This window comes from Schistocerca cancellata, chromosome 12 (assembly GCF_023864275.1).
Source record: "Schistocerca cancellata isolate TAMUIC-IGC-003103 chromosome 12, iqSchCanc2.1, whole genome shotgun sequence".
NCBI classification, from domain to species: domain Eukaryota; kingdom Metazoa; phylum Arthropoda; class Insecta; order Orthoptera; family Acrididae; genus Schistocerca; species Schistocerca cancellata.
Genome location: NC_064637.1, coordinates 42,850,375 through 42,874,760, shown reverse-complemented (window position 1 = coordinate 42,874,760; position 24,386 = coordinate 42,850,375). Strand labels below are relative to the sequence as shown.

The following is a 24,386-nucleotide window of genomic DNA, read 5'->3' as shown; positions in this document are numbered from 1 at the left end:
TAAAAGGGGTTAATGCGAAGAAAAAAGTGTAGTGAAAAGAAAGTTTCGATCGCAATACTCGCGGTTAAAGTGGTGTGTGTAGAAATTAAAATTGTGCAAAGTAGTGCTACGTTGCAAGTGTCAGCGAGCCTAAACAAGTGACATCGAAAATTGATGCTTGTATCGTCAAACGACCCATGGCGTCACAATAGGAAAGGACAATGCCAAACAAGTTTGACATGGTACGCTTCTTACCTGGAGCTGCATCGACGGGATCGTCCTCCGCCTCGCACATAGTGTGGTGTGTTCTTCGGGGCACATATTCCAATGTACCTCGTCGTATCCAGTCTAAGTACTGGAAGGAACTACTAAAAGCACACGCATACTGAGGCTCGGAAGTCTCGACGGTACTTGCACGTCGGTGTATATCCAGTGCACTGGCGCGCGCATTCAACCAACGTCGCCAGCTAACGGACGACCAAACAATCAGGCGCGCGTATCACCCGCCCATATTCAACACTGCGGCTAGCGAACAAAGCTCGTCGCCCCAGAATAAATACAGAAAGCAATACAAGGACATAATTTTCACCTCTGATGAAATTTTCACCTGTGATGAGGAAGGAAACATTTGTAAATAACGTAGCATTAATGGTATATTTTATTGTACAAACTTTACCATATGATGTCGTTTTCTCAGTATTAACCAAAACTTTGTATATTAGGATTAAGGTTTGTAAATATTTGCACAAGTATACCAAAAAACTGACACACACTCAGTAATACCAAAGAATTCACAGTGCAATGAAAATGAGACAATAAAAATGAAGTTTGTAAATAAAAGACCCCCAAACCTATCAATTGCAAGGCCGACTACTGTATCCTGTCAACCAAATAAAGTTTTCTAGTGACAGTGTACAGTAGGGAGGCAGTTGTAATGACACATTCCGACGCAGAGATATACAATACCTTAAAAGCTGCGCCAAAGATTAAATTGAGAGGCATGTAGATTATAATCTTTGTAATGTTCACATTGGATTCTCTTTTGTTTCATACTCCAAGGAGCTAAGGGACGCTTTCGATTGTTGCCTTGTGGAGGATGGACGTGATTTTTGGAGTGTGCGGAAAGGCAGCCATATAGTTAGTAATTATGGTTTGTGCGACGAGCACAGCAAGTCTTATTGCGTTGTGAATAAAAACTAGTGAGAAGTCTCTAAGTTTTACGAGAATTATTTAAAGTGACGTAACAATGTATTTCCTTGGGTTCCACCGTCTTTGTGAAGTGAACCGATGCCAACTCAGGAAGATACACACAGTCAACAAAGAGAAGAACACCGATGGCGACAAATGAATTAATACTGTGGGAGAAAGACGAATTTTACGTCTAAGGTGAGAACTCTGAATAAATCAACAATGACGTGGAATTCAAAAATGTTATTAATCGGAATGGTAAATTATATTACAGGCATATTTCACGCAGCACTGAATTTGTCCGCATTCAAGCCGGTCAATAGAGTCCGTAAGAAAGCCCTTCAAAAATTCTAAAGTTACAGTTCCATGTACGTAATTTTTCCTCTTTTCAAAAAATCAATAAATTTAATTTTTTTATTTATTTCGCCACAACACTTAACAAGGGTTCTGGGAGCAGGTTACTAATTTTGGCCATGGCACTCAACATGTTAAACAGTGTCTGCATCTACATAGATACTCTTCAAGCCACGATAAGGTGTGTAGTTGGGGTGGGGGGGCGCTTATTAGGGGGAAGAGACCAAACAGCGAGGTCATTGGTCTCATTGGGTTAGGGAAGGATGGGAAAGGAAGTCGGCCATGCCCTTTCAAAGACATCATCTCGGCATTTGCCTGGAGCGATTTAGGGAAATCACAGAAAACCTAAATCAGGATGGCCGGACGCGGGGTTGAACCGTCGTCCTCGCGAAGGTGTGTGGTGGTAGGCACCCTGTACCACTATTTGTCATTTCCACTCGCAAATAGAGTGAGGGAAAAACAACTGTCTGTACGCCTCCATATGAACCCTAATTTCTGGTATCTTTGTGGTCCCTACACACGATGTATGTTGGCAGGAACAGAATTTTTTGCCAGTCAGCTTCAAATACCGGTTCTCTAAATTTTCGCAATAGTGTTTCATCGAAAGAACGCCACATTCCCTCCAAGGATTTCCATTTGAGTCCACAAAGCATCTCTGTAACACTTAAGTTTTGTTCAAACCTTCCTACAACACATCTAGCAGGCCTCCTCAGAATTGCATCGGTGTCTTCCTTCAATCAGACCTGGTACAGACCCCAAAGTCTCAAGCGGTACTCAAGAGTAGGTCGCCCCAGCTTCCTACATGTGGTCTCCTTTACAGGTGAACCACTCTTTCCTGGGCCGGCCGAAGTGGCCGTGCGGTTAAAGGCGCTGCAGTCTGGAACCGCAAGGCGCTACGGTCGCAGGTTCGAATCCTGCCTTGGGCATGGATGTTTGTGATGTCCTTAGGTTAGTTAGGTTTAACTAGTTCTAAGTTCTAGGGGACTAATGACCTCAGCAGTTGAGTCCCATAGTGCTCAGAGCCATTTGAAGCCATTTGAACCACTCTTTCCTGAAATTCTTCCAATAGACCGAAGGACAACATACTGTGTTCTATTAATTAAGAAGTCTTCGAGCCACTCACATATCTGTGAACTTATTTCATATGCTCATAGCTTTGTTAACAGCCTGCAGCGGGGCACCGTGTCAAATGATTTCCAGGAATCTGGAAATATGGAATCTGTCTGTTGCCCTTCATCCATAGTTCTCAATATATCATGTGAGAAAAGGGCAAGCCGAGGTTCACATGACTCATGCTGACTCATGGTCATAAACTTCTTAGCCTCAAGAAAGTTTATTACATTTGAACTGAGAATGTGTTCAAGAATTCTGCAGCAAATAGAAGTTAGGGATGTTGTTCTGTAATTTTGCGAATCCGTTCTTTTACCTTTCTTGTATACCCCTGAAGAAACTGCAAAAAGGTGGGAATTTAAGGAGATGGGACCTGGATAAACTGAAAGAACCAGAGGTTGTACAGAGTTTCAAGGAGAGCATAAGGGAACAATTGACAGGAATGGGGGAAAGAAATACAGTAGAAGAGGAATGGGTAGCTTTGAGGGATGAAGTAGTGAAAGCAGCAGAGGATCAAGTAGGTAAAAAGACGAGGGCTAGTAGAAATCCTTGGGTGACAGAAGAAATATTGAATTTAATTGATGAAAGGAGAAAATATAAAAATGCAGTAAGTGAAGCAGGCAAAAAGGAATACAAACGTCTCAAAAATGAGATCGACAGGAAGTGCAAAATACCTAAGCAGGCCTGGCTAGAGGACAAATGCAAGGATGTAGAGGTTTATCTCACTAGGGGTAAGATAGATACTGCTTACAGGAAAATTAAAGAGACCTTTGGAGATAAGAGAACCACTTGTATGAACATCAAGAGCTCAGATGGAAACCCAGTTCTAAGCAAAGAAGGGAAAGCAGAAAGGTGGAAGGAGTACATAGAGGGTCTATACAAGGGCGATGTACTTGAGGACAATATTATGGAAATGGATGAGGATGTAGATGAAGATGAAATGGGAGATACGATACTGCGTGAAGAGTTTGACAGAGCACTGAAAGACCTGAGTCGAAACAAGGCCCCCGGAGTAGACAACAATCCATTGGAACTACTGACGGCCTTGGGAGAGCCAGTCCTGACAAAACTCTACCATCTGGTGAGCAAGATGTATGAGACAGGTGAAATACCCTCAGACTTCAAGAAGAATATAATAATTCCAATCCCAAAGAAAGCAGGTGTTGACAGATGTGAAAATTACCGAACAATCAGTTTAATAAGTCACAGCTGCAAAATACTAACGCGAATTCTTTACAGACGAATGGAAAAACTAGTAGAAGCCGACCTCGGGGAAGATCAGTTTGGATTCCGTAGAAATACTGGAACACGTGAGGCAATACTGACCTTACGACTTATCTTAGAAGAAAGATTAAGGAAAGGCAAACCTACGTTTCTAGCATTTGTAGACTTAGAGAAAACTTTTGACAATGTTGACTGGAATACTCTCTTTCAAATTCTAAAGGTGGCAGGGGTAAAATACAGGGAGCGAAAGGCTATTTACAATTTGTACAGAAACCAGATGGCAGTTATAAGAGTCGAGGGACATGAAAGGGAAGCAGCGGTGGGGAAGGGAGTAAGACAGGGTTGTAGCCTCTCCCCGATGTTATTCAATCTGTATATTGAGCAAGCAGTAAAGGAAACAAAAGAAAAATTCGGAGTAGGTATTAAAATCCATGGAGAAGAAATAAAAACTTTGAGGTTCGCCGATGACATTGTAATTCTGTCAGACACAGCAAAGGACTTAGAAGAGCAGTTGAACGGAATGGATGGTATCTTGAAGGGAGGATATAAGATGAACATCAACAAAAGCAAAACGAGGATAATGGAATGTAGTCTAATTAAGTCGGGTGATGCTGAGGGAATTAGATTAGGAAATGAGACACTTAAAGTAGTAAAGGAGTTTTGCTATTTGGGGAGCAAAATAACTGATGATGGTCGAAGTAGAGAGGATATAAAATGTAGACTGGCAATGGCAAGGAAAGCGTTTCTGAAGAAGAAAAATTTGTTAACATCGAGTATGGATTTAAGTATCAGGAAGTCATTACTGAAAGTATTTGTATGGAGTGTAGCCATGTATGGAAGTGAAACATGGACGGTAAATAGTTTGGACAAGAAGAGAATAGAAGCATTCGAAATGTGGTGCTACAGAAGAATGCTGAAGATTAGATGGGTAGATCACATAACTAATGAGGAAGTATTGAATAGGATTGGGGAGAAGAGAAGTTTGTGGCACAACTTGACCAGAAGAAGGGATCGTTTGGTAGGACATGTTCTGAGGCATCAAGGGATCACCAATTTAGTATTGGAAGGCAGCGTGGAGGGTAAAAATCGTAGGGGGAGACCAAGAGATGAATAAACTAAGCAGATTCTGAAGGATGTAGGTTGCAGTAGGTACTGGGAGATGAAGAAGCTTGCACAGGATAGAGTAGCATGGAGAGCTGCATCAATCCAGTCTCAGGACTGAAGACCACAACAACAACGTATACTGGAGTCACCTGCGCTTTTTTCCAGTCGCTTGGGTCTTTGTCCTGTGTGAGAGATTTACGATAAATGCAATGATATTGGGCCTCTCCTCAGACTTTCAGTTGGTGATACTCTCTCAATGCAGCACGGTTTCTCTTCTCGGTAGCCGTACTATGTAGTCACACTGTGGCTTGTCAAATGACAGCATGGATGTCTTACTGTCATACACAAAGTGTAAAGTGCCAGATTTGCACCTGTTGGACAAAATTGAAACTAATTTTTTTCCGGTGTAAATCAGTTCCACATTAACACTTAAGCATAGCTACCAAGGTTTGCTGCCATAACAATGATTACAGCGTACACTGGACCTGTGTGAGAGGCTGTACTTTAGTTACAACTACACAGTTTGTAGGTTCAATTGACAGGCGAGTATTTTGGATGTGCTTCAGGAAATCGAAAAGGAATCCCTGGATGGCAGATGTTTTTTTAAACAGTACTGAGGAAGTTCAGAGAACTGACATTTCAGGCAGGCCGCAGAAAGATTCTACTGCCACCAGTTTACATCTCACATAAAATCTGCGATGTGAAGATAAATCAGTGCTTGTACAGAATGATATAGACAATTGCCTCACTCCATCTGTCAGTGGAACATGAAAGGAAATGACTAGTATTGATACAAGGTACAGATTGCCATGCACTGTACAGTGGATGGCAGAGTATGTATGTAGATGTGGAAGCACTTAAGAGAGGAACAAACTGAAAAAATATAAAATATTTGATACTGTTGTACTTTGTTTTTATTGAGCAAATATCTGCAAATTGTAATTAGTATATTAAAGTGAAATTCTACAATAGTTTACAAAGTACATATCTATCTTAGTGTCACAGACATTATTATTGGTTGGGCTCTAACTATACAGAAAACATTCTCTCTCTCTCATATACACACACACACACACACACACACACACACTCTCTCTCTCTCTCTCTCTCTCTCTCTCTCTCTCTCTCTCTCTCTCTCTCACACTCTCTCTCTTGTGACATTTCTTGGTTACAGTCTCCCTCCATTGCTCCCTGTACCCCATGAGTAAGTATAGTGGGATTAAAATGTCTGTTTTATACAGCAGCAGCGTTCAGGTGTGCCCAGACGACAGTGAGCCCCAGAGCAATGCTTGTGATGGCTGGCAGTATGGCAGCACTGGAGCCGGGGGCGTCGGTGCTGATGGGGGCGTCACTGGTGGCGGGGGCGTCACTGGTGGCGGGGGCTTCACTGGTGGCGGGGGCTTCACTGGTGGCGGGGGCTTCACTGGTGGCGGGGGCTTCACTGGTGGCGGGGGCGTCACTGGTGGCGGGGGCGTCACTGGTGGCGGGGGCGTCACTGGTGGTGGGGACGGGGGCTACACTCTGCAGCCACGTCCTGAGTGTCGGCTCATTCCTTTCCATCCACCTGTCCAGCGAGCTGATGGTCTTTTCCAGAGACGCGCTGATTCCCCAGCTGGACACAGCCTCGAGCAACTGGAAAAGAGGGATTCTACAGTTAGCGATAACTTGCTTAACACTAGTAGATTACCCATTGTTGCCTGCTTAAACCAGCATACATTCATTCACTCGTTCATTCATTTATACATTTGTATATCCGTTGATGGAGGATGTGGATTGAGGCAAGATATTCATTAACTGGCAGCAGCCACTGCCGGATACTTCTGTAAAGGCTAAAAGGCCGAACACCATTTACGTAGCAGCTAGTATATGACATGTCACTTCACAGATGGCTCTCCCTTTGGTAGTATATGTTTGGCCAACTACAGGGCTTGCATAGGTGATAGTAGGAGGGTGTATATGGCGAGTTTTGCAGCGGGGATGGTCACAGGGGTAGGAGCCATAGGATAGGGAGATGGTGCAGAAGAAGCATAGGGTCTGACAAGCATATTGCAGAGATTGGGAGAGCGACGGAAAGCTATGCTAGGTGTGGTGAGCAAAGTCTCAGACAGAATGGACCTCCTTTTAGGGCATGATTTTAGGAAGTCATGGCCTTGTTGAAGTAGCTCACTAATACATTCATGACAAGGATAATATTGAGCGACATGCCATGTACTAGTAAGCTGTTTTTTGGAGGGATCAGCAGTACCAGGATTGGATATGATTGCCTGAGAAATCTGCTTTTGAAGTAGGCTGGTGGGGTGATTATGTCCAGTGACGGCTCAGGTGAGAATGGTGGTGTATTGCTGTACAGAGTCCGCATCCGAACAAAAACGTTTGCCTCAAATGTCAAGCCTATGTGGGAGGGAATGTCTGACATGGAAAGGATAGCAACTGTCAAAATGTAAGTACTGTTGTTTGCTAGTAGATTTAATGTGGACAGAAGTGTGTACCAGACCTTCAGTATGAGCTCAACATCAAGGAAAGTAGCATGGCATTCAGAATAGGACTATGTGAAATTTAACTGGAATAAGGTACTTAGAGATTCCAGGGAATACAACAGGTCAGCCTCGTCATGAGTCCATACAGCAAAGATGTCATCAATGTAGCTAAACCAAACCAGGGGTAAATGCTTATGACTCCCAGGAAAGTCCCCTCCAAGCCACCCTTGAAAAGGGTGGCGTAGGAAGGAGGCATTCCAGTTCCCATGGGTGTAACCCTGATATTACTGTATCCCCGCCTGCCCCTCAAATTTGACATAGTTGTTGGTAAGTATAAAGTTGATTAAGGTGAGCAGGAAGGGTGTCATAGGTTTGGAAAGGTGGGTACTGACCGAGGAAATGTCCAGCAACAGACCGACCATGAATGTGGGGGATGTTGGCATAGAGGGAGGTGGCATGAATGGTGACAAGCAAGGTGTCTGGTGGAAGTGGGATGGGCACGGATTTCAGATGATCTAGGAAATGGTTGGAGTCTATATAGGAGGGAAGTCTTTGTACTATGGCTTGAAGGTGTTGAGCAACTAAGGCAAATATATGTTCGGTGGGTGCTTTGAAGCCAGAAACTATAGGACGGCCAGGATGATTGGAATGTGGACCATAGGAAGAAGGTAAAAGGTGGGGGCGTGTGGTTTGGGTGGGGTAAGGAGTTCCATGGATTGAGGTATTAGTCCTTGTTAGGGGCCTGACTTCTAAGGAGGGACTGCAGATCAGTTTGATTCACAGGATGGGATCTTGATGGCAGATACTGTGCATAGAGGTGTCAGACAGCTGACATAGAGATCACTACCATTTTCCTGTCAGTCAAGTACTACAGTCGTAGATCCTTTGTCTGTTGAGAGGATAACGATGCGTCATCAGCTTTTAGTAAGCTCAGAGTGTGGAGTACTGCAGATGGTAGGTTAGGGTCATGTATTAGGAACCTGAGAAAGAATTGTGAAACAATGCTGGATCTTAGGAACACTTGGAAGGCTTGTAAGAGATGATATTGAGATAGTTGTGTGGATCAAGTTGGGATCACGATTGGAACTGTTCAAGGCAGTGTTCAATGCCAGGATTGCTGTTAGAAAGGTTTTGGGATTGTGTTGCAAAGTGATATGTGTGAAGAAAAGTAGGTCCTACACCAAAGCTGCGTGATTCAATGCAAGTTTAGAGGTGAAAGTGAGGTCCTTGAATAATATAGATATTTCAGGAGGGGAGAGGTGGAGAACACTGCGCTGTTGTGACTGATTCTTGTGACTATGAGTTATTATTGGTCTGGGAGACAGTAGTGAAGGCTGGGTAATATTAAGGAGGTTGGCCAAGCTGGTAATGTTAAGGTAGTTGTGGAGGTTGGCCAAATTTGGTTTGTAGGAGAGGAGTGGTGGTTGATGGTGTGGCTGTTTAGGGAGCTGCAGAGGGACAGAATAAGAAACACCACTATTAAAGTAGTTTAGGAGAAGGTGGGATATCTCTTTGAGGTGAGCTCTGGCATGTTTTTGCAGTCTGAAGTTGGCTTCATACCACCTAAGGAAATATGAGGGATAGATAACTGAAGGATTTTGTAGAAGAAGAGAAGTCTGGTGGAGTGGAAATCGCCATATGAGGCATATATGTCATAGATTGGGAAAGTGCAAGAGATTGCTGTATTTGAAACTGTAAAAGAGCCTGGTGTAGAGTAGGATTACATACAGAAACAAGAACATTCAATGTTAGCCTTTGGGAGTAACTCCAAGGGGCAAACAGGTTTCAAAAAACAGAATAATGGGACATTAGTTTTGATAGTGCAAAAGCATATTTTTGGAATGAAGTCACTGTCCTCATCCATCCAGCCTCTTCCCTATTCCCATTCTAGCACTATGCAGCCATCATTTTGCCACCGCACCCAGTCTTTTTATTTCTCTCCTTTTCTGCTACTTCCCCCCCCCCCCCCAGACCTCTCCCCTGCCCATCATCTAACCTGCAGCACTTCACTGTCTGCAACCCCCAACATACTATCCATCCCCCTCCCCACCCCAGCCTCCATCTTTCCCCCACCCAATCACCACGCCCATCATTCACTGGTACTGCTGCTCGCAGTGTGGATTCAGTTGCCTGAGACTGCGTTTCCATGAGTGTGGAGTGTGTGTGTGCATGCATGTGTCTATTGGCGAGAAAGGCCAATGGCCGGAAGCTTTAATTGTGAAAGTCTTTTTGTTGTGCCTATCTGCGACTCAGCATCTCTGTTATATCTATTGCTTTTACATCACACAAGGTACAAGAAAAACTGGGCTTTCCAAATGTGTTCTTTTTAAAGCAAGCAGGATGCTTCAGGAAATCTAACACATGAGCTGATGTTTGGTACACACATTTTATCCACAATTTTACCAGAAGGTTGAAACACAATTTCAAATACACTCCTGGAAATGGAAAAAAGAACACATTGACACCGGTGTGTCAGACCCACCATACTTGCTCCGGACACTGCGAGAGGGCTGTACAAGCAATGATCACACGCACGGCACAGCGGACACACCAGGAACCGCGGTGTTGGCCGTCGAATGGCGCTAGCTGCGCAGCATTTGTGCACCGCCGCCGTCAGTGTCAGCCAGTTTGCCGTGGCATACGGAGCTCCATCGCAGTCTTTAACACTGGTAGCATGCCGCGACAGCGTGGACGTGAACCGTATGTGCAGTTGACGGACTTTGAGCGAGGGCGTATAGTGGGCATGCGGGAGGCCGGGTGGACGTACCGCCGAATTGCTCAACACGTGGGGCGTGAGGTCTCCACAGTACATCGATGTTGTCGCCAGTGGTCGGCGGAAGGTGCACATGCCCGTCGACCTGGGACCGGACCGCAGCGACGCACGGATGCACGCCAAGACCGTAGGATCCTACGCAGTGCCGTAGGGGACCGCACCGCCACTTCCCAGCAAATTAGGGACACTGTTGCTCCTGGGGTATCGGCGAGGACCATTCGCAACCGTCTCCATGAAGCTGGGCTACGGTCCCGTACACCGTTAGGCCGTCTTCCGCTCACGCCCCAACATCGTGCAGCCCGCCTCCAGTGGTGTCGCGACAGGCGTGAATGGAGGGACGAATGGAGACGTGTCGTCTTCAGCGATGAGAGTCGCTTCTGCCTTGGTGCCAATGATGGACGTATGCGTGTTTGGCGCGGTGCAGGTGAGCGCCACAATCAGGACTGCATACGACCGAGGCACACAGGGCCAACACCCGGCATCATGGTGTGGGGAGCGATCTCCTACACTGGCCGTACACCACTGGTGATCGTCGAGGGGACACTGAATAGTGCACGGTACATCCAAACCGTCATCGAACCCATCGTTCTACCATTCCTAGACCGGCAAGGGAACTTGCTGTTCCAACAGGACAATGCACGTCCGCATGTATCCCGTGCCACCCAACGTGCTCTAGAAGGTGTAAGTCAACTACCCTGGCCAGCAAGATCTCCGGATCTGTCCCCCATTGAGCATGTTTGGGACTGGATGAAGCGTCGTCTCACGCGGTCTGCACGTCCAGCACGAACGCTGGTCCAATTGAGGCGCCAGGTGGAAATGGCATGGCAAGGCGTTCCACAGGACTACATCCAGCATCTCTACGATCGTCTCCATGGGAGAATAGCAGCCTGCATTGCTGCGAAAGGTGGATATACACTGTACTAGTGCCGACATTGTGCATGCTCTGTTGCCTGTGTCTATGTGCCTGTGGTTCTGTCAGTGTGATCATGTGATGTATCTGAGCCCAGGAATGTGTCAATAAAGTTTCCCCTTCCTGGGACAATGAATTCACGGTGTTCTTATTTCAATTTCCAGGAGTGTATTTTGTGCATGTATCTGTCCAAGAATTGCTAAAATTGGTGCGAATAAGAGAGAGAATATGCCAGCTAAACCGGATTAACGATCATCTTCCAGTTTTTAGCTATTTCTGTATCAATACAGAAGTTTAACGTACCTCTTTAAAAGAGCACTATTAATCTATAAGCCTCTTTGTAGCAGAAGTATGCAAAGCTTTGGTAGAAGCCTAAAGGGTAACATTGAGTTTGAAGCAAAAATACAGTTTTCATTTATATTTTCTTGTTCACCTGCATATGGAAATAGATATGAAAAGAGCTCACATCAAAATTATGCATGATTCTGACCTCATCCCCAATGGCAGCCTTACTGCCCTTTTTCATATTGGGAACCTTGTACACAGTACTTTTGACGTCCTGTAGCTCTGCTTGTATGCAAGTCACAATATTAAACTCATGCTGTAAACTCACAATAACAAACAAATATCAAAACAAGTGAATGTTTGTAGATGTGACTACAGTGTTGTCGATGAGAGAAGTAGGAAGTTAAGGTGAGAGTGAGGGGGAAGCATTTGCAGACAAGAACAGAGACACACTAGCTCTAAAATACCAAATATGCTATGCCCTTGGTGGGCACCAACGGCGACCACTCAGCAATATAATGGCAAGTGCCTGCATCATCAGCTATAGTGCCTGGCCATAATGCAGTTGGCGTGTATTGCTATCACATTAGAGCAAAGTTGATGGCAACACTATTACAGCCAAATATTTCCTTAAAATGTGTTAAAAACAAATAATGGCTAATGTTAATCTTCTCTAATTGGAAATTGTGGTAATCGCTTCTACACTAATTTATGCCTGTGTGTTAGGAGGAAGACAGCTCCTTTTTTAAGTCACTACTTCTGCTCTCGTAATACTCAGCTGCTGCTAGTATCTGATACTTCACACTGGGCATGGCTCACATCTTACATTCTGGGGAAATCTGCACCATTTAGCCATTTGAACTAACCTATGCCTTGGGTTACACTACAAATCAGTCTATCATCACATCCAAGATTTCAGGGGGGGGGTAGGGATATCACACTATAACTATTTTATGTATTGTATCTTCTTTTGTAATCAACTACTAAATAACAACAAAAGCAAAACTCCAAAATAAGCTCTATAGGTAGCATATTTGTCTGGCAACACTTTATCACAACAAATCATACTAATGTCGCTGAACGTACTTCTATTAAATAAACAAGAAAGTACCAGAATCATTTAGAGAATGTGAAGCTGAATAAAAAAAATCTGAAGGAAACCAGACGAGACGTGAACCGATGAACTTTAACATCGTAGGTGTGCACCTATATTCACTGTAGTATGTTTTTCACTGAAGAGGCATTTTTCAAAGAAAATGAATCCTGTTTATATTGCATTACATGTCGTGCAACTTCACAAGGAATACTGCCATTTGTGATGCACCTAAAAGAAATTTTCGATTCCTGATCCCAGACAATTTGTATTGTGATGCACCTAACAGAAATTTTCGATTCCTGAACCAAGACAATTTGTAAAAAGCATAACTAATGATAATGATAATAATAATAATAATCCCCATGGAGGCCCGGGAAAAGAATAGGCCTTCGGTATGTTCTGCCAGTCGTAAAAGGCGACGAAAAGAACAAACCACTAATAGGGCTAACCCCCATTTTAGTGTGATTAGTTGGTTCAGGACAGAACTAATGAAGCCTCGGACAAGCGCTGTCATGGTCGGGGACGACGCTTGAACCCTATGCCTGTCCACAATGGTAACGACACTGCTAGGCACACAGAAAATGATTTAAATCCAAATGGAGGTGTTTTGCAGGATATGCTTCCTGCAACCACTCTAGAAGGAAAACAAAGACAGAGGATGAGATGGTCAGATGAAGTTAACCGACACCTCATGTTCTGTTATTACCAAGCAACAAACTTAGGAACCAACACAACTGGATACAGGTCACAAGTATACACAAAATTTATTACCAGATATCCAGAATTAAAATTTTTAACAGAACAGCGACTAGCTGATCAGATCTGTGTAATAATAAAAAATAACAGGATACCCCAGTCAGAATTAGAAAACATCAAACAACAAGTACAAAAATACTGGAACAAATGAGTAGGTCAATATTGGTATAGCATAGGTATTTATAGCTTTTGTCTTGTTTCTTGCTGTCAATTCTGTTTTCAGTATTTTTGTTAGTCTTTGTCTATATTTTTCATTTAGTTCTTCTTTAATATTTGTATTATCTATTCCTATTTTTTGTCTGTATCCTAGATATTTATAGGCATCTGTTTTTTCCATCGCTTCTATGCAGTCGCTGTGGTTATCCAATATGTAATCTTCTTGTTTAGTGTGTTTTCCGCTGACTATGTTATTTTTCTTACATTTGTCTGTTTCAAAAGCCATATTTATACCATTGCTGAATACTTCTGTTATCTTTAGTAATTGGTTGAGTTGTTGTTTGGTTGCTGCCAGTAGTTTTAGATCATCCATGTATAGCAAATGTGTGATTTTGTGTTGGTATGTTCCAGTAATATTGTATCCATAATTTGTATTATTTAGCATGTTGGATAGTGGGTTCAGAGCAAGGCAGAACCAGAAAGGACTTAATGAGTCTCCTTGGTATATTCCACACTTAATCTCTATTGGCTGTGATGTGATATTATTTGAGTTTGTTTGGATATTAAGCGTGGTTTTCCAATTTTTCATTATTATGTTTAGGAACTGTATCAATTTAGGATCTACTTTGTATATTTCCAATATTTGTAGTAACCATGAGTGGGGTACACTATCAAAAGCTTTTCAGTAATCAATGTATGCATAGTGTAGTGGTAGTGACCTTTGTTTAGTTATAGCTTGATATGTCACCTCTGCATCTATTATCAGTTGCTCTTTACATCCTCGTGCTCCTTTGCAACAGCCTTTTTGTTCTTCATTTATAATTTTGTTCTACGTCATTAATTTCTGTGTAATGACTGAAGTTAATATTTTGTATATTGTTGGTAGGCATGTTATGGGGCGATGTTTTGCTGGGTTTGCTGTGTCCGCTTGATCTTTAGGTTTCAGATAAGTTATTCCATGTGCAAGAGTATCAGGTAATGTGTATGGGTATGCAGTGTAACTGTTCAATAATTTAGTTAGATGTGAATGTGTTGAGGTGAACTTCTTTACCCAGAAATTCGCTATTTTATCTTTTCCAGGGGCTTTCCAATGGTGCGTAGAATTAATTGCTCGGGTGACTTCATGTTGCAAAATTATCACTTCAGGCATTTGTAGTATCATCTTGTATGTGTCTGTTTCTGCTTGTATCCACCATGCATGCCTGTTTCATGTTGTACCTGGTTCGACCATATGTTGCTCCAGGGGTGTTCCATGTCTCTTATGTTCGGTGGGTTGTCTATTTTAATGTATGTGTTATCTATTGTCTGATAAAATTTCTTTTGGTTTGTGTTGAATGTTTGGTTTTGTTTCCTTCTATTTTCACTTTTTTTGTATCTTCTATGTAGTTTGGCCAATGCTTGTAATTTCTGCTTCTTTTCATATAACTGCTCTATCGCTTCTTGTTGTGAGATTTTACCTAACCTTTTTCGTTTTTTGTCTGATATTTCATTTCTTATAAATTGTGTTAGCTGTCCGATGTCTCTTCTCAGTTTTTCTATCCTGATCCGTAGCCTGTGTTGCCATGCTGGTGGGTTTCTTCTGTGTGTTGGTTTGTTCTGATCTCTGCCTAGTGTGTATATTTAGTGTAGTGAGTGCTCCTATACAAACCAGTAGTTGTAACTCTTCCATAGTTGTATTTTCATTTATTTTGTTGTGTATGATTGTATTGATAGTTGTTATTGTTGTTTCGACTTGTGGGTTATTTGGTGGTCTATGCAAGAATGGTCTAATATCTGTATTTGTGTCTTTGTATTCTATATTGTTAGCTGAAATTTTTCTTCTATATCTGACATGTGTGTCACTTCATGTTCTATTGGTGCTTGTTCTGATGGCTGTCTTAAGATTTCATTTTCCTCTGATTGTTTAATTGATGCGTGGTGTTCTTTGTTTGTTTGCTCTGGGATGTTTGAGTCCATTACTGTATTTTCTTCTTCTTCTGATTTAATGTATTCGATATTATACTGAACTGCAATTCAGCTCAAACTGATTTTTTATTATCAGTAGAGGGTATTAAGCAGTAAATGTATTGGGAAAGGAATGTAAGAACTCAAGATTCTTAAACTGGCATCTGCAAGAAGTATATCCTGAAATATAATACTTAAGATAATAAGGAGTTAAAATAGGCTGGCAGAAATCACAGCTACTGTTATTCCATATTTATGTCACGAGCTGAAAGAGGAACAAAACATGTTCCTTTGTGTATCTCCACAAAAAACAGCTGCATGGTGTCGTATCTGGAGATCTCTGTGGTCCAGAATGTGGGGCAGTGTCTCAGTGTCCCATGCACTGGAGATCAGAAACAGGACTAGTACCAGTATAATGGTGTAGATTGCATATTCTAGAAATGAAGGTGCCACTGTTACATCAGTACTATATCGGCTTCCTTCCTTCCCACTGTCGTTCTGTAAGTATGAAGAGCATGAGAACAGTGGCACTGAGGTCAATTCGCACTCGTCGAGTCGTACTCTCTTACTGAAGCGTGCAGGAGTGTGAGGTTTGTCGTGACTTCGTGTGACTGACTGTTGTTACCAGATGGCATTTTACAAAGTTTTGGTAGATTGTGAAAAGAGAAAGATGAAACTTAAGTGACACATTGTATACAACTGTAAATGTGCTCCATTAGAGGAAGACAGATGTCTGGAAAAATTTTATGTTACAGTGCACACTTCAGATGAGCTACGTACAAAGTTCATCCAAAGCCAATAAAATGATAGTATTCTCGTTTATTACACCTCTGCCATGAGAAAACATATGTGGTCTGTTAAACAAAACTGGGCACAGAGCAGCATCACTATCATGTCCAAGAGGTCAAAAAGTGAGCTATTTGAGTGTTATTTTGACCATGGCAATTCTCAAAGACTCCATTTTGAGCATATCTGTGTGTGCCGAGGTGGGGAGCACGCATGCACTCATGTGCACCAGAGACTTGCTAGTATGTTGACTGTGTGTGTGTGTGTGTGTGTGTGACAATGTAATTGTTACACATTTACTGGGTAGGGATTAAACATTCAAATAAATTCACAGCCAATGACGCAAGTCCTTGGTTATACTTGAGAAGTCGTGAACTCTCTCTCCTTTCTACACTTGTATAGCCCACTTGTACCTGACAGCAGACTTAGTGACAAGTTTTCTGTTAAATGGGCAGCAGCAAAGAGTGGGAAGTTGGGGCCTGAGCATGAGAAATGAAATTTTTGTGTGGATTCTAATGCACACAGTTATAAATTTTGTGAGAATATATAGTTTAAAGGAAAGTTTTTTTTTAATTTCTCGGTTTCAGGTCTCACAAACTGAAATATAATAAGATCATTTTGTTCACTATATGGTCCCTGTGTTCCTGTAGGGCAGCGATTCGCAAACTTTTCCTCTAATGGAACACTTTGAGCATCCTGGCACCTTCTTTATGTTGAATGTTAATAACAAAAATATGAGGAAAAAACTTATTTTATTCAGTGATTACTTGAACTTAAAGTCTTAACATGGATAACATAAAAAAGAAGAAGGAGAATTAATACAGTCAAACACACAAAAGAGGGCCTTGTTGTTAATAGTTTTTTGTGGAGCACTTATTCATTTCCCATGGAACCCCAGTGTTCAGGAGAACATACACAGTCTGGTAAGTCCTGCCGTAGGGCAATATGTCTGGTTTGCACAGTTGCCTTTCTGTTGGAATTTGTGCTCATTATTCTCCACAGGAAATAAAGTGAAAATCGTATTCAGTGAATATCAGGTCGGTTACAAATAAATGGAATTGTGAGCCACAGCAGCATGCTTATACAGAATAATTCTCACCTCTGCTCTCTGATTTGCTGGCAGCCACTGGGCCATGCTGTTCACCACACTTGATGTCTTCTCGATTTCTTCCAATCTGAAACAAAATTAATACCAAATAATGTAGGCAGATGTGTAAGAACAATAGCAGTTATGCAGTGCTAACACTGAGTGATGCACTTTCTGAAAGCATTGATTGCAGCTCTGAGAAAACTGTCAGCACAAGCTTTGAAACCAGAGTTAGCTCAGGAAATAGTTTACATCATAAGAGAAAGGATGAAAGAATAGTGTTTCATGTTCCATTGTTAATGATGTCAATAAAGACAGAGTACAACCTCAGATTAGGGAAAGAATCCCAGCATTTGTCTTAAGCAATTTAGGGAAATCTAAATCTTGATCATATGAAATTAGAAAAGAAACAAATACACTGACTCTGGATGTTGAGTACATAATTGGCATGTTAGGACAGCTACAAAATGGAAAACTAGATCCAAATATGAGTTGGCAATGAATTATGTGAGACCTGTGTTTACTTGCATATTTTATACATTTTGCTTTTATTTTGTTGGCCTATATTTTCAATTTCTTCCTTACTGCCACACACATTAATCATTGTTCAATACCATTTAAAGTAACTGAATGACATACAGATATACAGATTGATATTTTGTCTACACATATTCCAGTTGAGTCAGATTAGTAGTTTCAGATCAGGAAAGACAAAAATCCTTTACATAACACATTTCTCATAGTTTATGTAAAATATATGCAGTGCTGTTTTTCTGGGGAAACGCTGGGGGTTGCGTACCCCCAAACTTTTTCGTCGACAAAGTACTTTTTTTACGATTATGAGAACTTGGAAGAGTGGCAAAGATTTATTTCACGGACGTAAATTTTATATTTCATTTTTTCGTGTTGGTAATTGCAATACAAACGATACTAGTGCAGTTTTTGGTGGGAAAAGCGATGTCATTGACTGTTTCAAGCATTTCGAAGCTGCAGCAACGCTTCTCGACAACTGAATCGCTGGCAGCCAGTTCGCATTGTTGATGACGTCATGGCTAAAAGCACACGGGTGGTATCCCATGCTTTAGTTATAAGTAATTTTCACTGCATTATATCCAATGTCGGAGTACCCTCAAACTTTTTTTTTAGAAAAAAAAACACTGGATATATGTACATCATATACATCAAAATACTCGTCGGAATATCCTACCCCTTATGTAATATAAGTTTTCTGATTTTTCATTGTAGTTTTAGATTTTACAACGAAAAATTTTAAGGATGGCAAAGTGTATTTAAATATAAAGAGTTGGCATTCGCATTCGATTTGCTTCTTCAACTCACAACCTAACCTAGACTTAGGCTATGCTACAGACCAGTTACCACAACCAAGATTGATGAAGGATCACACTTAAGTCCAGTGAAAATTTGTATTACAGAAGTATCTAGAAGTAACTGTAAAGCGGCATAAGCGATCCTTGAAAATGTAAACATTCACAACCTTTAACATTGTTTTAAAGACATCTTTATGTAGGAATCAATAAAATTTGAGCGTTGCACTGGCTTTAAATGAAGGCAACTGAAATACTTCATATTTTACTTGTTAAAGTTATAGACTTTTACAAATAATCCTTTATTAGCCAAAATCGCAAATCTGTTTATAAATGTTGATAGCTAGTTTTGGCTAAAACAGCTAGCCGTCTTCAGATCAGTAACACAAACACTGCTGTGTATTATGCCCAGACTGGTAGGAAATACACTGTCATCAATAAAATAAATATTTGTGCATAACAGCATTCATAGCCCAACCTTTTTATACATGTGCAAGTCGATTAACATTTATGTATGTGTTACCCAAATGTATGAGATTACTGTAAACATTGTACAGTACCACTGCATCAGGTAGTATCCACAAATGAAGAGTCTTGGCACAAATTAGTGGACAAATTTACCTCTGTCACATAACAGCAGTGAATAATACGCTTACAAGGGAAACTCCCCGTTGCATCTCCCCCCCCCCCCCCCCCTCAGATTTAGTGGTAAGAGGACCCAGTGGAGAGCCCGCCAAAACATGAACTCAGGTCAAATGTGAAAACAGGAAGGTGTACTGAACTGTGAAAAAAAAAAGCAAAATAGAAAGTGCGAACAGTCTAAGGATGGGAAGTCCAATAAAGAGGAATCTGAGAGAGCACTGGTGTCATGGTTAAGTGGTCACAGTGTTGGACTGCCAAGTGGGTAAGTCGCATTCAAACCTCCATCGCTCTGAAAACAAACTTTTATTTTTTCGCTGCTCGCTGTATTCAAATCTGCGCCTGCGTTGTTGTGTAGCTTCCCGGCGGGGTCAGGGATTTTCTCTGCCTCGTGGTGGCTGGGTGTTGTGTGCTGTCCTTAGGTTAGTTAGGTTTAAGTAGTTCTAAGTTCTAGGGGACTTATAACCACAGCAGTTGAGTCCCATAGTGCTCAGAGCCATTTGAACCATTTTGTTGTGTAGCATACATTTTCAACAGTGAGGTGTAAGCAAGGGTCCTATAAACGCAGTTGATGTTACACAACTACTCTATTAACAGCTGAAAGGAACTGGCTTTCAAATGGGAATCGTAATGTTTGATGACAAGGCAACAAGTCAACCGAATCCTTCACCAGAAAACATGTCTAGTGTGTCATACACAGCATTAGTGACAGTATGTGTGTTATATGATAAGAATCTCCTACCGACACACAGAATTTGTACACCTGGTAAGTGAGTGAGATACGCCTCCTTGGCCAATTAGGTGTTTGCATGAACGTGAATGTGATCACTTCCAAGGAAATGATGAAAACGTAATAGTTTGTCACATAATCTGGAATAAATGAATGCAACCGTTTCACAATCACAGTTTGTCTGTGCTCTGTCAAACATACATTTTTAATACACTCCTGGAAATTGAAATAAGAACACCGTGAATTCATTGACCCAGAAAGGGGAAATTTTATTGACACATTCCTGGGGTCAGATACATCACATGATCACACTGACAGAACCATAGGCACATAGACACAGGCAACAGAGCATGCACAGTGTCGGCAATAGTACAGTGTATATCCACCTTTCGCAGCAATGCAGGCTGCTATTCTCCCATGGAGACGATCGTAGAGATGCTGGATGTAGTCCTGTGGAACGGCTTGCCATGCCATTTCCACCTGGCGCCTCAGTTGGACCAGCGTTCGTGCTGGACGTGCAGACCGCGTGAGACGACGCTTCATCCAGTCCCAAACATGCTCAATGGGGGACAGATCCGGAGATCTTGCTGGCCAGGGTAATTGACTTACACCTTCTAGAGCACGTTGGGTGGCACGGGATACATGCGGACGTGCATTGTCCTGTTGGAACAGCAAGTTCCCTTGCCGGTCTAGGAATGGTAGAACGAGGGGTTCGATGACGGTTTGGATGTACCGTGCACTATTCAGTGTCCCCTCGACGATCACCAGCGGTGTACGGCCAGTGTAGGAGATCGCTCCCCACACCATGATGCCGGGTGTTGGCCCTGTGTGCCTCGGTCGTATGCAGTCCTGATTGTGGCGCTCACCTGCACGGCGCCAAACACGCATACGACCATCATTGGCACCAAGGCAGAAGCGACTCTCATCGCTGAAGACGACACGTCTCCATTCGTCCCTCCATTCACGCCTGTCGCGACACCACTGGAGGCGGGCTGCACGATGTTGGGGCGTGAGCGGAAGACGGCCTAACGGTGTGCGGGACCGTAGCCCAGCTTCATGGAGACGGTTGCGAATGGTCCTCGCCGATACCCCAGGAGCAACAGTGTCCCTAATTTGCTGGGAAGAGGCGGTGCGGTCCCCTACGGCACTGCGTAGGATCCTACGGTCTTGGCGTGCATCCGTGCGTCGCTGCGGTCCGGTCCCAGGTCGACGGGCACGTGCACCTTCCGCCGACCACTGGCGACAACATCGATGTACTGTGGAGACCTCACGCCCCACGTGTTGAGCAATTCGGCGGTACGTCCACCCGGCCTCCCGCATGCCCACTATATGCCCTCGCTCAAAGTCCGTCAACTGCACATACGGTTCACGTCCACGCTGTCGCGGCATGCTACCAGTGGTAAAGACTGCGATGGAGCTCCGTATGCCACGGCAAACTGGCTGACACTGACGGCGGCGGTGCACAAATGCTGCGCAGCTAGCGCCATTCGACGGCCAACACCGCGGTTCCTGGTGTGTCCGCTGTGCCGTGCGTGTGATCATTGCTTGTACAGCCCTCTCGCAGTGTCCGGAGCAAGTATGGTGGGTCTGACACACCGGTGTCAATGTGTTCTTTTTTCCATTTCCAGGAGTGTATTTTTGAAGTTGCATTCCATTTTGGAAGTTTTGACTCTTGAAGTCCTTTCTTGTAACATATTTCTCACCCTTTATTTGTTGTTTTCATTTCTGTGAGGCGTCTATGTGAGACCTTCCCTGCTCTCACTAGTCCACATGTTTACTTGCGACAGTAATGTATTCTTACCACATGACTCATATTCTATAACCAATGTATCGTATGACAACTGCCAAGAGTACTGAGAGAGAGAGAGAGAGAGAGAATAAACATTTCAATGACCGAATGGGCAGCTCATAATGCTGTGAAAAAAATGAAAATAAATATAACCAACACGAGGGAGTTTCGAACCCAGCTCGTCCGCTGTATGTCCAACACCTTCACTACTTAACGACAACGCCATGGTCTTTCGCCAGCGCTCAATATTACACTACTGGCCACTAAATTGCTACACCACGAAGATGACGTGCTACAGACGCGAAATTTAATCGACAGGAAGAAGACGCTGTGATATGCAAATTATTAGCTTTTCAGAGCATTCACATAAGGTTCGGGCCGGTGGTGACACCTACAACGTGCTGACATGAGCAAAGTTTGCAACCGATTACTCATACAGCTGACCGGCGTTGCCTGGTGAAACGTTGATGTGATGCCTCGTGTAAGGAGGAGAAATGAGTACCATCACGTTTCCGACTTTGATAAAGGTCGGATTGTAGCCTATCGCGATTGCGGTTTATCGTATCGCGACATTGCTGCTCGCGTTGGTCGAGATCCAATGACTGTTGGCAGAATATGGAATCGGTGGGTTCAGGAGGGTAATACGGAACGCCGTGCTGTATCCCAACGGCCTCGTATCACTAGCAGTCGAGATGACAGGCATCTTATCCCCATAGCTGTAACAGATCATGCGGCCACGTCTCGATCCCTGAGTCAACAGATAGGGACTTTTGCAAGACAACAACCATCTGCACGAACAGTTCGACGACGTTTGCAGCAGCATGGACTATCAGCTCGGGGATCACGGCTGCAGTTACCCTTGTCGCTGCATCACAGACAGAGGCGCCTGCTATTGTGTACTCAACGACGAACCTGGGTGCACGAATGGCAAAACCTCATTTTTTCGGATGAATCCAGGTTCTGTTTACAGCATCATTATGGTAGCATCCGTGTTTGGCGACATCGCGGTGAACGTACATTGGATGCATGTATTCGTCATCGCCATACTGGCGTATCACCCAGCGTGATGGTATGGAGTGCTATTGGTTACACGTCTCGGTCACCTCTTGTTCGCATTGATGGCACTTTGAACAGTGGTCGTTACATTTCAGATGTGTTACGACCCGTGGCTTTACCCTTCATTTGATCCCTGCGAAACCCTACATTTCAGCAGGATAATGCACGACCACATGTTGCAGGCCCTGTACGGGCCTTTCTGGATACAGAAAATGTTCGACTGCTGCCGTGGCCAGCACATTCCCCAGATCTCTCACCAGTTGGAAACGTCTGGTCGATGGTGGCCGAGCAACTGGCTCGTCACAATACGCCAGTCACTACTCTTGATGAACTATGGTATCGTGTTGAAGCTGCATGGGCAGCTGTACCTGTACACGCCATCCAAGCTCTGTTTGACAAGCCCAGGCGTATCAAGGCCGTTATAACGGCCAGAGGTGGTTGTTCTGGGTACCAATTTCTCAGGATCGATGCACCCAAACTGCATGAAAATGTAATCACATGTCAGTTCTAGTATAATATATTTGTCCAATGAATACCCGTTTATCATGTGCATTTCTTCTTGGTGTAGCAATTTTAATGGCCTGTAGTGTACAACTTGTTAAGCTTGGACCGAAGACTGTTTTTATTTTGCTTTTTTTCACAGTTCCTTCTTCCTGTTTTCATGTTTGATCTGTGTTCATTTTTTGATGAGCTATCCTCTGGGCTATCTTGCCACTAAATCTGTGGTGGTGGGGGGGGGGATGCAATGGGGAGTTTCCCTTGTTAGTGTTCTGTCTGCTCTGACACAGACATATTTCTCTGTTGTTCACTGATGATGTTTGGTTCCTGGTACCACTGGGGACTTTTCCTTGGCGGGATGTCTTGGAAGTGCAGTTGAATGGAATGGACAGTGCCTTGAAAGGAGGACACAAAATGAACACCAACAACAATTAAAAAAAGGGTAATGCCATGTAGTCGAATAAAATCAGGCGCCGTTGAGGGTAGTGGATTAGGAAACGAGACTCTAAAAGTAGTAGATGAGTTTGGATATTTAGGCAACAAAATAACTGGTGATGGCCCAAGTACACAGTATAGAAAATGAAGGCTGGTAATGGAAAGAAAAGCGTTTCTGAAGAAGGGAAACTTGTTAACATCATATATACAACCTCTGACAATAAAGTTCGGTGAATAGTCCTGTAACATTAGCTTAGATGAACTACGAACTACAGTTACCTTACTGTCCTTCGAAATAATCACCTCCCATAACTATGCACCACTGAGCCTGCAATACATGTCCTGGAAACTGCGCGCAATCTTCCTTTGGGACATTGTTCAAAAGCCGCGTCACGTTTTGTTGGATGTCAGGAATATCGTCAAATCTCTCTCCTTTCAGAGCGAGTTTGAGTCGAAGGAATAGGAAGAAGTCTGGAGGATTGAGATACGGCGAGTATGGTGAATGTTCAAGCTGCACCATCCGCTTTTTTCCAGGAGCTGTTTGACGATATTGGCTGTGCGTGGGCGAGCAATGTCGTGGACAAAAACCAGGAACCTTGTTGTGCGTATTGGGGTCGTACCCCGTGTAAGCGTTGCGTGAAATGGATCAAAACTTCAAAGTACCATGCAGCGTTCAACGTCGACC

The 24,386-nt window shown here is 43.2% G+C and overlaps 1 protein-coding gene across 2 annotated transcripts in view; it reads right to left on the bottom strand.

Annotated features, from left to right (window-relative positions):
- Positions 1-5,871: 5,871 nt before the first annotated feature.
- LOC126109410 (aminopeptidase N-like) overlaps positions 5,872-24,386 on the bottom strand; it is a 282,593-nt gene continuing 264,078 nt past the window's right edge. For both annotated transcript variants that reach the window (XM_049914443.1, XM_049914444.1), the window contains exons 16-17: positions 17,242-17,317; positions 5,872-6,591 (exon numbers count right to left, since the gene is read on the bottom strand). In XM_049914443.1, the coding sequence (XP_049770400.1) occupies positions 6,193-6,591; positions 17,242-17,317 (475 nt within the window). In that variant the 3' untranslated portion in view covers positions 5,872-6,192. The remainder of the gene's footprint in view (positions 6,592-17,241; positions 17,318-24,386) is intronic.